The following is a 16,891-nucleotide window of genomic DNA, read 5'->3' as shown; positions in this document are numbered from 1 at the left end:
ACTGATTTAAATGTTTTTCATTTTAAGGTGCTTTATTTGAAGTAGGTGGCCTTCGGTATTAGACTTTGGGATTGACCTAAGTATTCTTCAGTTTTAGATATTTGATGAGAAGTAAGTATTTTCCAGTTTTGAGTATTTGCATTGAATTGAATTGTTTTTGGCTTAATGTGCCTCGCTTAAATCTAATGTTTCTCAGTTTTAAGTTGCTGTGTAAAAGCAAAAAGAAAAGCCATAATTTGAAGTAGAGTAGGACCTCCTCATGCACCTCATCATTTCCACTCTCTGTCCCATCAGAATAGAACAGTCTGTTGGTGTGTGTGGCAGTGATAACCTAACAAATATATAAACATTTTTTACCAAGGGTTAAAAAAAACGTAGAGTATTGAGGCATATATTTATGACGTAATTATGTATTAAGTGTAACATTATTTTTATAAAGCAAAGCCCGAAATGGGCAAGTACTCACCAGTACTGAGTACCAACACTTCTGATTTTAGTTCTCTAGTTGTTAACTGGCTTAGGCTGATATCATAGACTGTATATACATTGGGAAATCCAAGCAACTATATGTAAAATCAGACATTCAGCACCCCCATACAGCACGAATGGAATCATCCTTTGTTTCATAACCACATTTTCAGACACTGCGACAATTCGACGGTGAGATTGCCAGTCAAATCAGGCTCCTTAGATTGAATCATAGAATAGTTGACTATTCGGAGTTACCCCTACAAGATATATGTATAAATATGTCCAAGACACATGGAACTGCTGAAGTAGTGTACTGGCACTGTAGGTAAGGGAGGTGCTCAGTAGCCTACATCATGGAGGCCAAGAATGTTCACTTGTGGACACCCAGCAGATATTTTGACGTGCTTGTGGCAGGTCAGTTCCAACAGTCCAGTGTGACAATATTAGTGATGATGATCCAATAATATTGCAATGTCCCTCAATAGGCGTTTGACGGTGAGACGTTAATTTGTTTTGTTGCAACTTTTCTAGTCTATATCCTTGACGTTCCACTTTCGGGATTGCTCCGGTGCTTCAGGATATTCCACCAGATGCATGTATTTTCCGTTTCCTTCCGCTTTCTTTGTTCTTCTTTGTTGGAATTCTAAACTCCGGTGGATTTCTGAGGACTATGGTTAACTGCTCCTCAGATCTCTGCAGGGTAAATCCAGACAGCTAGCTAGACTATCTGTCCAATCTGAGTATTCTCTCGCACGACTATTTTACAGCGGCTCTGTGCAGAGCTTAGCTCCGCCCATGACGATTATGATTGGTTTAAAGAAATGTCAATAAACCAGTGCACATTTTTCTCCCATCCCGGAATCGTTTGTTGAGTAGCCAGACCCTTCTCCGCACTTCAGCTTGTGGATGGTCTGGCAAAGCGAGACTACAACTTTTCTGGACTGAGCACAGGCTGCTGTGGGCCGTAGCCAACGCCAATAACGAAACTAGTCAAGCCGCACGTTAGCTTGAGCCTCCCGTCCCAAAACTAAACTTCTTCCTTTCTTGCAGGAATAACAACAGTCGCGCCCGCTAAGCCTTCAGCCAACTACAGGTATGTCATCTCCTGCTGTCTCATAAGTAGCTGCCGTGCAGACAGGCTTCACAGCATCTAACTTCACCGACATCTGGAAATGTCAGTGTTTCACTCAACAGTCACTTATCTGAACTTCTATCTATGAACCGTGAGACTTAAACACACGATTAAACATTAACATGTACAATTAGACAGAGTCTGTTACACTATTTACAGGTAACAAAAGAAACTTGAGACAAATAATGTGGTGTTTGTTTGCGTCTTCATGTGCGCACTAACTAGTGAGACATGTGAACCCACCATGATTAACCTGAAGTCAGCAGGTGAGTCTAGGCTTCAAAATAAGAGCACTCATTGAAATAAAAAATTAAAAATATATTTATCACCTAGCCCAGTGGTGTAGTCTACGTGATACGCAGGTTTACGCAGTATACCCACTAAGAAATCTCCAGGATTTCCTTATACCCATCTAAAAATGTGCAATGATACGCAACAACATAGTTTTGTGACAACTTTTACTTCAGATATTTGTATTCACAAATACGGGGTTGAGTAATGTGACAGCAAACTAAACTAACACTGCAGAACATGCAGAGAGACTTAGGTCCCTGATGTGAAAGCCCCCTTACTGCTTTATATTCCATTATATATTTGATATATTTTGAATGTCATCTGTGTTTTCCTTATCATAGGCTAAATAAAGGTATTCCCACCGTAAATTGGTGCATCATAGTATAAAAGTGTATCAGAATGCAGGAAATTAAGTCTTTGACGCTCAAAATATCAGTTATCAAATATGAATACAAAGACAGATTACTATTACTAGCCAAGTGCATGTTTTACATCGATCAACAACGCACAAAAGGCCCGGTAATTGCATCCTTTGTGGCAACTCTATCCATGGGTTAAATGTGATGTGAAAAGTTAAGTTTAACATTGAACTGATGTTGTGATTGTTGTGGCCTTTAAGAGAAGGTAAAGGGAGTGTTGTAGCCCACTGGTCAACAGATACATATGTTTTGCATGTGTTTTATTGTGTTAAAACACCTACTTACAAGTTTAGAAAAAAAAACTAATTTCATGTTACATAACATGTTAAACATAACACACAAATAAATGCATAGTGATTTGTATCTGAATCATTTGTACATCACCTTGTCATTTCTCAATGGCAATATCAATGTTTGTGAAATGTGACTCGAGTCTCGTAAAACACAATGCACGGATAAATGCAGAGTGATTGAAACCCATCATTTGAATACATGTAAACTGACTTAAAAATGTTTGTGTGAATCCTTAAAGTCAAATGGTTCCTTAAATTAATTTGCAAATGCTCAACATAGCATATTAAATGGAAGTATATTTGTGAATGTCAATCGGATTTGTGTTGAAACCATTGTACAGCACTGTTGTGTGCCACAAAAAATTACCAAATGCGAGGCGAGACCAGAGGCTCTACAGGATATGGTGGTAATGCAACATTTATGGATGCCGAAAACTAAATGGAAGCCAAACAAAGGTTGTAGATGGTAACCACAAGACTTGCAAAAAACTCTTGAAAGATGATTAAGTTAGGATTGTCTGGCAGCGAGTCTCAAAAGAGTTTGGGTAAATAACCATCCAAGTAAAAAAACACAACGCAATTATTACAGTGCTTTACACCAACCTGAACCCACTCTTTAGAGGCCACTGGGTGAATCCTAGCCTGGGAAAACCCTGACGAACTTCCGGCAAATTTGAGATTTTCTCTGCAAGTCCGTCTGGCCGAGAGCCCATTTAAGCCCATTTCCAATTTTTCCAAATCGAGGCACCAATCACAACCGTTGAGGCGGGCTTTACACGATGGCGGTAGCGCAGCGACGGTGAGCAGCTTTTTGTTTACATTCAACATGACGGCCACCGAAGCGCAGCAACCCGCTGATGCCGCTGCCGCTGCTACGTCACCCGGATCGTTGGTCTGATTGGTTGAAGGACTATCCAATTCAGCAGGGGTTGTAGCCGATTCCGTTGTTTGTCCCGGGACCATGGTCTCTGGCAGCGACCAGTGGTTACTGCCACTAGGGGCGCTAGAGACACTGGTCGCGACCAGCTCATAAGTGGTCGCGACCAGTTGCTCTGTGGCACGGACCAGCTGGTCTCTGGCACAGACCAGTGGTCACAACCACTAGTCTAAAGACACTGGTCGCGACCAGCTCCTCAGTGGTCTGCCCTGTGGTCCCTGTGGTCTGTGAAGCGGATTTAGTATTTTCTCCCCTTTCTTGTCGTTTTGGCAGCACTGTTAGCTGGATAAATGTCAGAGATCATAATCTTTTGTCTATAAAATACACTATATCAGATATATTATGATTATTATTGTTATTATTATTGATTATGAAGATCTGTGTGGTCAGGACCAGCTGGTGTCTGGTACGGACCAGTGGTCACAACCACTAGGGGGCGCTAAATACACTGGTCGCAACCAGTGGTACAGCGGTCATGACCAGCTTCTTACTGGCACGAAGGGCATTAAAATTACTGGTACTGACCACCTCCTCTGTGATCTGTTCTGTTCTTTGGACCAATTGAGTGATCTGTGGAGTGTTTGTATTTATTTTTAATACAACTTTTCACGTTTCTCAAGGTAATGGAAACTTTTATACATTATCGTGTTTCTTTGGAAATAAACAACGGGCAAATAAAGTCTTTAAAAACTTCATATGTAAAGTTATTCGCTGTCAAAGTGACGTCAAAATGAATGGCAGTCAATGGGATGCTAACGGGGAGTGAGTGCTTGTTAGCATCAAAATGGCGCCATAGGATCTACGTGTTGTGAGGAGAAGCTTACCCCCTTGGTTTCTACTCACGTTAGGCTCCTTCAAGAGTAACATCCGGTTCCGCTGCAACTTGATGGATTGCCTTCAAAATAAAAGTCCTTGCGCTTATAAAAACAAGATCTTATTATTCCCATCTTTAATTACTGTCCATGCAAGAAGTGGGCTATTAAAAAAAATTGTTTTCCTTTCTAAGACCTTTGATTTATCAAAAAGCATCTTCAACTCTGACAAATTCTTGAGTTTTTGAATAATCGTATTTAATCCAGTTTATGTCAAATTTGCAGGTTTCGTCAACAAGACTCATAGGTAAGGCAAGGCAAGGCAGCTTTATTTGTAGAGCACATTTCAGCAACAGGGCAATTCAAAGTGCTTTACATGAAAACAGATTAAAAAATTAAAAACAGATAAAATACGAGAAAAAAAAAGTTACAGTGCAGTATAAGAAATTAAACATTGAAGAGCAGTTAAAACGGTTAAATACATAAAAGCAGATAAAATAACTTTTCTGGACTCAGTGATCCATTTGTTGGAAAGCCAAAGCTTTTTGACCAATATGACAGATATCTCAAGCAGTCCGGTCCATATTTTCTTTGAGGTTTCATTCCCCATATTTACAGAAGCTTTTCTTGAGTATACTCTTATCTTTTTCAATGTGGTCGTCACCGCAAAGCTTAGTTCTTTTCTTCAGCAAACCTTGTAAAACCCGGTACAGCCCTGCAGACAAAAATCTTTTAATAGCCAAGAACGTATTCTTAAACTATTTTATTTCTTCTGCAGTCTGTCTCTAAATAGTCAAGAACTCGCTCAGTGTTTATAGACTATTTTTTTCTTTTTAGGCCTTCTGCCTAAATTAGTTACTTCGACTAACGTTTTGACCAGCCCAACGTCTGTCTCTTCTGTCAACTATTGTCATGCCTGCATCAGAGAAATAATCAGAGATACGTCCGTTTCTGCAAAAGAATGTCACCGGAATCATAAATTCAATTCTATTATTTGTTTTAGGAATTTCTCTTTATATGTTTATATAGATTGTTATACAGTGTCAACAATGCAGCGTCAGTATGAGAAATGAACAGTTATTTAAAGAAAGGCAACATCAAAAAGATAGGTCATAGTCAAATAAAATAGTTTTTATATAAATGGTTTAGATGTAGCTCATTACTAGCCATGAGAAACAGATTTAAAAATCGTCAAGTTTAATTTTTATTAAGTAAATAATAAAAAACCCAACATACATAACGTGTCCTGTTTCCTAACGCCGCCTTCCCACTGGCTCTTGAAATCAGCTCCGATACAGCTTCGAAACAACCGGAAGTCATTCATTTCCTATGGAGATTCGCAGACCGCATGTGAATGGGTCTGAACCTGGTCCGAAAAAAATCGTGTCAGTTGGTCATCCGGATGCGTTAAAAATATGTAACTTTTGTGACAGGCTACGGGCGGTTCCTATCCGACAATTCCAGCGGAAGTTAGCGTTGCTATGGTACTGATAAACAAACCTGCTAATACTAATTGGTTAGCTAGCAACAGACATCAAACCATTGCCATTACACCGCGATATCACATTTAACCGACGTCACATGTCAACGTCCTGGGCAACTTTTCTCCACGCAGCAGCCTTTCTATTTATTTCTGTATAAGAGAGGTCATAGAGAATCCTACATTCAGACACTTATCAGTTGTTCTAGTCTCTCCGCCATTTTTGTGAGTCGCTTCCCGAAGCTTTTCAACGGTGTAGTACGACGTCCGCTGGGGGTGTATTGCTTATTACGGAGCTGATTTCAAGTGCCAGTGGGAAGGCGGCGTTAGCGATACACTACTCAGTAACTTGTGGCAAATCTTGAAGTACAACTTTGAATTGCAGTTATTATGGTGAAAACAATGGCTGCAGTTTCAACTGTTTTATTTCCCTAAACAGAGAATCTGTAAACAAATATCCACTTCCTGCACATAAGAAATGGTTTTAACAACTACACACTATAGCTTTAAATCACAAATGTTGCCCATAGTGCTGTTTGGGGAACAAAAATACTTTTAGACCATTTAAAAGTCTAATCAGTGAATACATGTAATAACAAAAAAGTACAGCAGCTAGAAAAAGTAAAATAAAGACAAATAAAAACAGAATTTAAATAGATTATGTGACCGTTTTTAGCTGATCAGTCTTAAACCAAGTCTTGCCCTCAGTTATGGATTTGCAGAAATGAACTTTTAATTTCGACTCCTAACGATCATAAAAACATGGTTATTGAGAAAAATGATTATTTGGACACTACGTTTTGCATTTAAACGCTTATTTTGTCTTGTTCTGATTGGAAAAAAAAGTTCAAACGGGGAAAAACATCAATGGGAAATTTCACAGTTCAAGGTGTTTTCACTGTTGTTTTCAACTGGTTTTGTAACTTCAATAATTGCAACATCTTGCCAAAAGACGAGGAATTGTGTTAAATAATCGTGATTATGATTTTTTTCCATAATCGAGCAGCCCTACAGTCTGCTGGAAGAAAAGGTTGGCTCAGCAAGCATCTGTGCAGCTTCATGCATTTCCGCTGCTCTCACCAACACACTTGTGACTTTTGACGCTATCCTGCCGATTGAATCTTTTATCGCAAACGCTGCAACTAAACGGTTTCTCCCCGGTGTGGAGAGTCAAGTGTCGTCTCAGATTACTATAGTCTGTAAATCTTTTATCACAAACAGAACAACTAAATTGTTACTCTCCGGAGTGGACAGTCAAGTGTCGTGTCAGATTGCTATGGCGTGAAAATTTTTGTCTACAAATTGAACAACTAAATGATTTCTCCCCAGTGTGGACAGTCAAGTGTTGCCTCAGAGTACTGTGGTGTGCAAATACTTTGGCACAAACTGAACAACTAAACGGTTTCTCCCCGGTGTGGACAGTCAAGTGTTGTTTCAGATTACTATAGTCTGAAAATCTTTTATCACAAACTGAACAACTAAATTGTTTCTCTGCTGAGTGGACAGTTAAGTGTCGTGTCAGATTGCTGTGGCGTGCAAATTTTTTTCTACAAACTGAACAACTAAACGGTTTCTCCCCGGTGTGTTTAGTCAAGTGTCGTTTCAGATTACTATAGTCTGTAAATCTTTTATCACAAACAGAACAACTAAATTGTTTCTCTGCGGAGTGGACAGTCAAGTGTCGTGTCAGATTGCTATGGCGTGAAAATGTTTTTCTACAAATTGTACAACTAAATGGTTTCTCCCCAGTGTGGACAGTCAAGTGGTGTTTCAGAGTTGGCAATTGTGCAAATCTTTTACTACAAACTGAACAACTGAATGGTTTCTCCCCGGTGTGGGTTCTCATGTGCACAGCCAAATTGCTGCTGTGAGAGAAAATTGCTTTACAAACTGAGCAGGTCAAGTGTTTTCCTTCTGAATGAAGTCTCATGTGAGTGGTTAAGGAGTATTTCTGAGAGAATCTTTTACCACAAAGTGAGCAACAAAATTTTTTCACTTTTTTTGGGACTCCAGTGCGTTTCTGCAGAGGTTCCACATCACTTCCAGGTTCTTCATTGTTTTGCAGAGAGTTTAAACCTGACTGAGGTTCCTGAGTCTCCTCCCAGTCACCACTGTCATCAGTCTCAGATTCAGAGGAGTCTGAAGTCTTGTCATGAGTAGCTGGTTGTAAAGGACTATCTGGATCTGAGTTACTGGCTGTTTCTGGTCCTCCACAGTCCTCTTCATCATCTTCTTTTCTCTCTGCCTCTCTGTTCTCCTCAGTTTGGCTTTCATGGAGCTGTGAGGACTGAGCTTTCTCTTCATCATCTTCAGTCTTCACAGGGACAGAAGTGAACTCGAACTTGATATCAGCCTCCTCCAGACCTTGAAGCTGCTCTCCCTCCTGACTGGTCCAGAGTTCCTCCTGTTCCTCTTTAATGTGTGGGGGCGTTGTGTCCTCCTGCTTAACCTCTTTTTTAACCACCAACAGTTGCTGGGCGTCTGAGGAGGATAAGGAAATACATGTATTAGTAGGGCTAGATATCTATTGATAAAATTCAGGGATCTATCTTTTAAGGAGGCTCCATTTAAAAGCTAGAGTGAATATATTGGTATCGGTTAGGATAATTTATCAAAATGACAGAGTCACTGGAATCTTCTTTAAGCTAGTTTACTTGCAGCAAGGAATTAAATACACGCACCGCATCAGTACAGAATTGATTGCTGATCACACTCAGCAGTTGCTTTTTAAAGCAGCAGTAGAAGTAGAATGTTTCTAACAATATCCTATGACAATAGACAATCTAAGGCAGGGATCTTCAACATGGGGTCCGGACCCCTAGGGGGTCCTCAGAGTCAAAGCAGGGGGGCCTCCAAATTATTGTTCATTTTTTAAAGATTTTTCCAAAATTAAAAAAATCTTAGCATGAATCCAACATATTATTAGCAAAAATAAATCCCCACTGCTTACTGGTCCATAGGTAAGTTAGTCATTAAGGCCATCCACAGATACAGTTCATCCTAAGGATTCACTTTGCCACATGTATGTTTAACATTAAAACATGATTTATAAATCTATAAATAAAACCATGCCAACAATTACAGTGGGGCAAAAAAGTATTTAGTCAGCCACCAATTGTGCAAGTTCTCCCACTTAAAAAGATGAGAGAGGCCTGTAATTTTCATCATAGGTACACTTCAACTATGAGAGACAAAATGAGAAAAAGAAATCCAGAAAAATTTATTTGCAAATTCCTCGGGAAAATAAGTATTTGGTCACCTACAAACAAGCAAGATTTCTGGCTCTCACAGACAGAGACACCTGTCCACAACCTCAAACAGTCACAATCCAAACTCCACTATGGCCAAGACCAAAGAGCTGTCAAAGGACACCAGAAACAAAATTGTAGACCTGCACCAGGCTGGGAAGACTGAATCTGCAATAGGTAAGCATCTTGGTGTGAGGAAATCAACTGTGGGAGAAATTATAAGAAAATGGAAGACATACAAGACCACTAATAATCTCCCGCGATCCGGGGCTCCACGGAAGATCTCACCCCGTGGGGTCAAAATGATCACAAGAACGGTGAGCAAAAATCCCAGAACCACACGGGGAGACCTAGTGAATGACCTGCAGAGAGCTGGGACCAAAGTAACAAAGGCTACCATCAGTAACACACTACACCGCCAGGGACTCAAATCCTGCAGTGCCAGACGTGTCCCCCTGCTTAAGCCTTAGAGAGCATTTGGATGATCCAGAAGAGGATTGGGAGAATGTCATATGGTCAGATGAAACCAAAATAGAACTTTTTGGTAAAAACTCAACTTGTCGTGTTTTGGAGAGAAAAGAATGCTGAGTTGCATCCAAAGAACACCATACCTACTGTGAACCATGGGGGTGGAAACCTCATGCTTTGGGGCTGTTTTTTTGCAAAGGGACCAGGACGACTGATCCGTGTAAAGGAAAGAATGAATGGGGCCATGTATCGTGAGATTTTTGAGTGAAAACCCTCCTTCCATCAGCAAGGGCATTGAAGATGAAACGTGGCTGGGCTCTTTTCAGACAATGATCCCAAACACACCGCCCGGGCAACGAAGGAGTGGCTTCGTAAGAAGCATTTCAAGGTCCTGGAGTGGCCTAGCCAGTCTCCAGATCTCAACCCCCATAGAAAATCTTTGGAGGGAGTTGAAAGTCCGTGTTGCCCAGTGACAGCCCCCAAAACATCACTGCTCTAGAGGAGATCTGCATGGAGGAATGGGCCAAAATACCAGCAACAGTGTGTGAAAACCTTGTGAAGACTTACAGAAAACGTTTGACCTCTCTCATTGCCAACAAAGGGTATATAACAAAGTATTGAGATGAACTTTTGTTATTGACCAGATACTTATTTTCCACCATAATTTGCAAATAAATTCATTAAAAATCCTACAATGTGATTTTCTGGATTTTTTTTCTCATTTTGTCTCTCATAGTGTACCTATGATGAAAATTACAGGCCTCTCTCATCTTTTTAAGTGGGAAAACCTGCACAATTGGTGGCTGACTAAATACTTTTTTGCCCCACTGTATTAGGCTATTTTAATACCTGTGGCATTTTATGCAAAAAAAGGTATAAAGGCTTTAGGCTGACCCTACACATTATTGTATATGCAACTTCATTTTATACAATACAATACACAATACAATACAGTTGTGTTCAAAATAATAGCAGTCCAACATCACCAACCTCATAAATCAATTTTTTTGGTAAAAGTGATATTTCTACATGGCAAATAATTTACTAGTAAGTGTTGTAAAGTCTTAGAAAACCAACAGACATGACATGCATGCTGCGCATTCTGTGTAATTGAATCTGTAATTGAAAGGGGCATGTTCAAAATAATAGTGTTGTGTTCAATTAGTGAGGTTATTGATTCTGTGAAGAAACAGGTGTCAATTATGGCCCATATTTAAAGGAAGGAAGGAAGCAAATGTGCATGCTGGTTATAGTGCATTTCACACTGAAATACTCAGCAACATGGGTCGTTCCAGAGATTACTCTGAGGAACAGCGGACTTTGATTAAAAAGTTGATTGGAGAGGGGAAAACATATAAAGAAGTGCAGAAAATTATAGGCTGCTCAGCCAAAATTATTTCAAATGCCTTGAAATGGCATACAAAGCCTGAACGACGTGGGAAAAAACGGTCAACTACCATTCGAATGGATCGAAGAATAGCTAAAATGGCAAAGGCTCAACCAATGATCAGCACCAGGAAAATCAAAGAAGACTTAAAGTTACCTGTGAGTACTGTTACGATCAGAAGAAGGCTATGTGAAGCAAAGCTATCAGCTAGAAGCCCCCACAAAGTCCCATTGCTGAAAAAAAGACATGTACTGAATAGGTTGAAATTTGCCAAAGGACACATTGACTGGCCAAAGGAGAAATGGCGCAACATTCTGTGGACTGATAAGAGCAAAATTGATCTTTTTGGGTCTTGGGGCCGCAGACAGTTTGTCCGACGACCCCCATGCACTGAATTCAAGCCATAGTACACTGTGACGTCTGTAACGTCAACATTAATATTTTAAAGAATGCAGCAGGTTAGAGAGTTCCTTGTAACAGCATTAGTTCTCTGAGAATCTCTTATATTAAGACAAATTGGTATTGTAACCGATCAGGATTCACCCATCTTAATTTAATAAGGTACTGTTGGGGTTTTCCTCCTCTGTGTCCCCCCTTTGGGGACAACGTGTCTGACTCCAAATAAAAGACCTATATATCCCCGTGCATTCGTTAAATTAGAATTACATTGATCCTAAGAAAGAGCCAAATAAGATGATAAGATAAAGTCAAATACATTTGTTTATTCAGTCAAGCATCAGAGTTTCAATACACAGATCTGTGGGATCACAAAGCACGCAGAGACTAAGTTTCCCTAGCAACAGACAAAAAGCCAGAGCTGGTCCAGGTATCTCTTGACTGTCAGACCTTGTGAGCCCCGTTCTATTCTTCCCCTCATCTTATACTTTCTTGGGCCCCCTCTTCTTCTTCCACACCGGGACTGCCATCTTCACACAACACCCGCCATGGTGGGGGCCACTGTATTATGTCTCGTCTTCATTTGTTATTATTACTCAATGTACTCTGCTCGAGGCCACTGTGACCCTAACTATCTTATATTGACAGCTTAACTAAACCATCTGTGCGTCAGAGTTTCCTTTATTCAGGGAACCACCGTCTTTGTGACAGCACACAACTCTGCAATAAGCATACACCAAAACACACTTGGTTTCTTATGGAAACCTTTTATGTTTTTATTATATTTATCTGCAACTAGTAAGAACATTATTCTACAAGAGGATTAAAAAAAAAAAACATGGACTCTTCAGAAGAGGTGATTATCTTCACTCGAGCTTCTGTGTGGGAAAGACGCCACAATCTTCTGAACATAGTCATACTGAGAAATACAGAGAGAGAGAGTTGTGTGGAGCTGATAGTCTTAGTTAGCTTTGTATCAACTCATTGGGCAATTTGGCAATGGGGCTTGAATGTAACGGACGTTCATTAATATCAAAAAGTTACGCACTAAAACTTAAAAAATGTAACTCACTTTTTTTAGTGGTGCCTTTTATATTCAGTTCAATGTTTAATTTGATCATTAAAAGAATATGGGGCCTATTGGCTGTTCCAAAGTCAAGGCTAAAATCTATTGGTGACTTTGGAACGACCTGCCCGAGGAAATCAGGCTCGCAGAATCAGTTGACTCTTTATAATCACTTTTCTTGTCTGTCAAAGCACTTTGTAAACTCTGTTTTTAAAAGGTGTTTTATAAAGTTATTAATTATTATTATTATTATTATTATTATTATTATAATATGGAACCACTAAAAGTACCACGCCAGACTCAGAGAACAGAGTTCAAACAGAGGCCAGTGAAAGGCTAAATTGAGTTCACGCTAGCATTCATTCTAATACTGGTCATAGAGGGTTTTTGTTATATCCCAATGGTACATAACAGAGCCACTTTTGTTATGTATAATAGCATTCATTAGAGGTATAATTTGTTTCTATAGCCATTACATCATTGGTTCCAGAAAGAACATACCCATATAAATAAATGGGGTTAGGGCATTTTGTTTCTATGGACATACCAGTTCATCACTTCATATGAGATGGATTTCTATCACAACTGAGAGGAGCTATTGTACCACAGGTGGCAGCATTTCACAAAGTGGCGTAAGATAAATGCTCCACCTACAGTTTTTAGGGTTAGTATATCCAACAATTCTGCTATTCTAGCCAGCAATTTGTTTTTTTGTGGGTGATTTTGTTAAGAGCTTTTAAAGCCATGTCTTACACTGATATAATAATGAGAATTTGATGTTAGCCCACTCTTTACAATGAAATCAAATATTCAGAATCAATTTAATTACTGACATTGACAGCCTCTGTCTTTCCTACATGAAGGGGCAGTTTGTCATCTCCATCTTTGCTTCAGTAAAAGTTTTAACGTTACGTCCTCCTCCACTGGATTCCCAGCAGCAACGGAGCAATCCTGGAAGTGGAACGTTGTGGGTTTAGACTAGGAAAAAGCTAATTAAGCCTTTCAGCGCCACAAAACGCTTTCTGTATTGCTCAGTATGGCTATGTTTACAAAATGGTGTCGTCCAGAGACTTTCTAGTACCGAAGCTCGAGTGATGCGTTTTACGTCACAACTGAGAAAGGAAACGACAGCGTTCAGCTTTGGATACGGAGAGGACTGCTGCAACAGTTAAAGGCGTGGCTGAAAACCTGAAGAAGCGCCCACGAAATGTTTCAGTCAGTGATTGTGAAATGTAAAAAAACTTAAGGTAACTTAAATGTTCAGCAGAAGGACTAAAATCCAAAAAAGAAAGTGACCGACGGCAAAGAGGAAGCGCCAACAGTGTTGTTGTCATTACTTAGACTTCCTCATGGGGGCGACAGAAACTACGCACTATAGCTTTTAATCACAAATGTTGCCCATAGTGCTGTTTGGGGAACAAAAAAATACTTTTAGACCATTTAAAAGTCTAATCAGTGAATACAAATAAGTACAGCAGCTAGAAAAAGTAAAATAAAAATTTAAACCGATTGTGTAGCTTCTTTGCTTTTTACATCTTTGCTGTACAGGATCATTTTAAAGTCTGACAGTTTTTAGCTGATCAGTCTTAAACCAAGTCTTGCCCTCAGTTAGGGTTTTACAGTTAATACACTTAATTTCTGCTCCTAACAATCACAGAAACATGGTTATTGAGAAAAAAACATTACTTGGACACTACGTTTTGCATATAAACTCTTGTTCTGATTGAAAAAAAAAAAAAAATCAAAACGGGGAAAAGAAATTTAGGGGACATTTCATAGTTCAAGGTGTTTTCACTGTTGTTTTCAACTGGTTTTGTAACTTCAATAATTGCAACATCTTGCCAAAAGACAATGAGGAATCGTGTTAAAAAAATCGTGATTATGATTTTTTTCCATAATCGAGCAGCCCTACAGTCTGCTGGAAGAAAAGGTTGGCTCAGCAAGCATCTGTGCAGCTTCATGCATTTCCGCTGCTCTCATCAACACACTTGTGACTTTTGACGCTATCCTGCCGATTGAATCTTTTACTGCAAACGCTGCAACTAAACGGTTTCTCCCCGGTGTGGACAGTCAAGTGTCGTCTCAGATTACTATAGTCTGTAAATCCTTTATCACAAACAGAACAACTAAATTGTTTCTCTGCGGAGTGGACAGTCAAGTGTCGTGTCAGATTGCTATGGCGTGCAAATTTTTTTCTACAAACTGAACAACTAAATGATTTCTCCCCCGTGTGGACAGTCAAGTGTTGCCTCAGAGTACTGTGGTGTGCAAATACTTTGGTACAAACTGAACAACTAAATGGTTTCTCCCCAGTGTGGACAGTCAAGTGTTGTTTCAGAGTTGGCAATTGTGCAAATCTTTTACTACAAACTGAACAACTGAATGGTTTCTCCCCGGTGTGGGTTCTCATGTGCACAGCCAAATTGCTGCTGTGAGAGAAAATTGCTTTACAAACTGAGCAGGTCAAGTGTTTTCCTTCTGAATGAAGTCTCATGTGAGTGGTTAAGGAGTATTTCCGGGAGAATCTTTTACCACAAAGTGAGCAACAAAATGGTTTCACTTTTTCAGGGACTCCAGTGCGTTTCTGCAGAGGTTCCACATCACTTTCAGGTTCTTCATTGTTTTGCAGAGAGTTTAAACTTGACTGAGGTTCCTGAGTCTCCTCCCAGTCACCGCTGTCATCAGTCTCAGGTTCAGATTCAGAGTTGTCTGCAGTCTTGTCATGAGTAGCTGGTTGTAAAGGACTATCTGGATCTGAGTTCCTGGCTGGTTCTGGTCCTCCCCAGTCCTCTCCATCAGCTCCTGTTCTCTCTGCCTCTCTGTTCTCTTCAGTTTGGCTTTCATGGAGCTGTGAGGACTGAGCTTTCTCTCCATCATCTTCTTCACTCTTCACAGGGACAGAAGTGAACGGGAACTTGATATCAGCCTCCTCCAGCCCTTGAAGCTGCTCTCCCTCCTGACTGATCCAGAGTTCCTCCTGTTCCTCTTTAATGCGTGGGGGCTTTGTGTCTTCCTGCTTAACCTCTTTTTTAACAACCAACAGTTGCTGGGCGTCTGAGGAGGATAAGGAAATGTGTGGGGGCTTTGTGTCCTCCTGCTTAACCTCTTTTTTAACCACCAACAGTTGCTGGGCGTCTGAGGAGGATAAGGAAATACATGTATTAGTAGGGTTAGATATCTATTGATAAAATTCAGAGATCTCTCTTTTAAGGAAGCTCTATTTAAAAGCTAGAGTGAATATATTGGTATTGGTTAGGATAATTTATCAAAATGACAGAGTCACTGGAATCTTCTTTAAGCTAGTTTACTTGCAGCAAGGAATTAAATACACGCACCGCATCAGTACAGAATTGATTGCTGATCACACTCAGCAGTTGCTTTTTAAAGCAGCAGGAGGTTACAACCCCTGGTTACATAAATCAAAAGCAGCAAGCATCTTATCTGGGTCAGTCTTGCGCTTCTTCCCATGTCAAGTCAAGTTTATTTATATTGCATGTTTAAAACGTAAAAAGTACAATTAAAGCAAAAGTAGTCATAACATAAAAATAAAATAGCAATAAAAGCAAGAAAATCCAGTATATGTATGAATAAAATAATTCAATACAAATAAATTATTAAAATGCTAAAAACCTCTAAGAGCAACTAGGGGCCATTGAAGACAAATATGTCTTGAGGTGTGTTTTAAATCTATCAATGGAGGGGGAACATCTGAGACAAAGTGGAAGATTATTCCAAAGCTTTGGAGCTGCCACAGAAAAGGTACAATCTCCCTTACCCACTAACCTTGATCGGGGACAGTTAAAAACAATTGATTCAAGGATCTAAGAGGCCTGGAATTGGTGTATGGGCTGAGGATTTCTGAAATATTCTGGGGAGCCTGTCCATGTATGGGTTTAAAAACAAAAGAATCTTAAAATCAATCCTGCATTTAATAGGTAGCCAATGTAGGGATGCTAGAATCAGTGTGATGCTTTCTCTTTTCCTTGTGCCAGTCAGAAGTCTCGCTGCAGCATATTGCACCAGCTGCAGGCGAGAGAGTGGCCAACACCCAGGTACAGTGAGTTGAAATAATCAAGCCTGGAGGAGATTAATGCAAAGGTGACAGTCTTTATGTCATCAGAAGACAGGATGGCCTTCAGTTTAGCAATAATCCTGAGTTGAAAAAAAAAGCAATTTTTCACCACTGAATTGATCTGCTTCTCAAAACAAAGTGATGAATCAAAGATGACACCAAGATTCCTGGCATGGGTGTGCAGGTTAAGAGACACCAGACCCAGGTGGCTAGCTATGCTCGCTGTGGTGTTAGGGGGACCTAAAAGAATCTCCTTTGTTTGGAGTCATTCAGTTGTAGTTAGTTTTTGGCCATCTAGCATTTCACATCCTGGAGGCAGTTGAGAATGGATGTGACAGAGTTGGAATCCCCCGGATTTAACGGCAGATAGATTTGTGTATCATTGGCATAGTAGTGGAAAGAGACATTGTGTTGGC

The 16,891-nt window shown here is 40.0% G+C and overlaps 2 protein-coding genes across 4 annotated transcripts in view; both read right to left on the bottom strand.

Annotated features, from left to right (window-relative positions):
* Positions 1-4,666: 4,666 nt before the first annotated feature.
* On the bottom strand, positions 4,667-8,939 carry LOC144521812 (uncharacterized). The gene has a single exon (XM_078256432.1). It carries the CDS (start codon positions 7,766-7,768, stop codon positions 7,073-7,075), a length of 696 nt encoding a protein of 231 aa, XP_078112558.1. The 5' UTR covers positions 7,769-8,939; the 3' UTR covers positions 4,667-7,072.
* A 2,704-nt stretch (positions 8,940-11,643) lies between these two features.
* The window catches only part of LOC144521810 (uncharacterized), a 12,093-nt gene continuing 6,845 nt past the window's right edge, over positions 11,644-16,891 (bottom strand). For all 3 annotated transcript variants that reach the window (XM_078256429.1, XM_078256431.1, XM_078256430.1), the window contains exon 2: positions 11,644-15,538. In XM_078256429.1, the coding sequence (XP_078112555.1) occupies positions 14,361-15,538 (1,178 nt within the window). In that variant the 3' untranslated portion in view covers positions 11,644-14,360. The remainder of the gene's footprint in view (positions 15,539-16,891) is intronic.

Source organism: Sander vitreus, chromosome 8 (genome assembly GCF_031162955.1).
Source record: "Sander vitreus isolate 19-12246 chromosome 8, sanVit1, whole genome shotgun sequence".
NCBI lineage: Eukaryota > Metazoa > Chordata > Actinopteri > Perciformes > Percidae > Sander > Sander vitreus.
The sequence above is the reverse complement of the archived record's forward strand: the minus strand, read 5'-3'. Positions and strand labels throughout refer to the sequence as shown.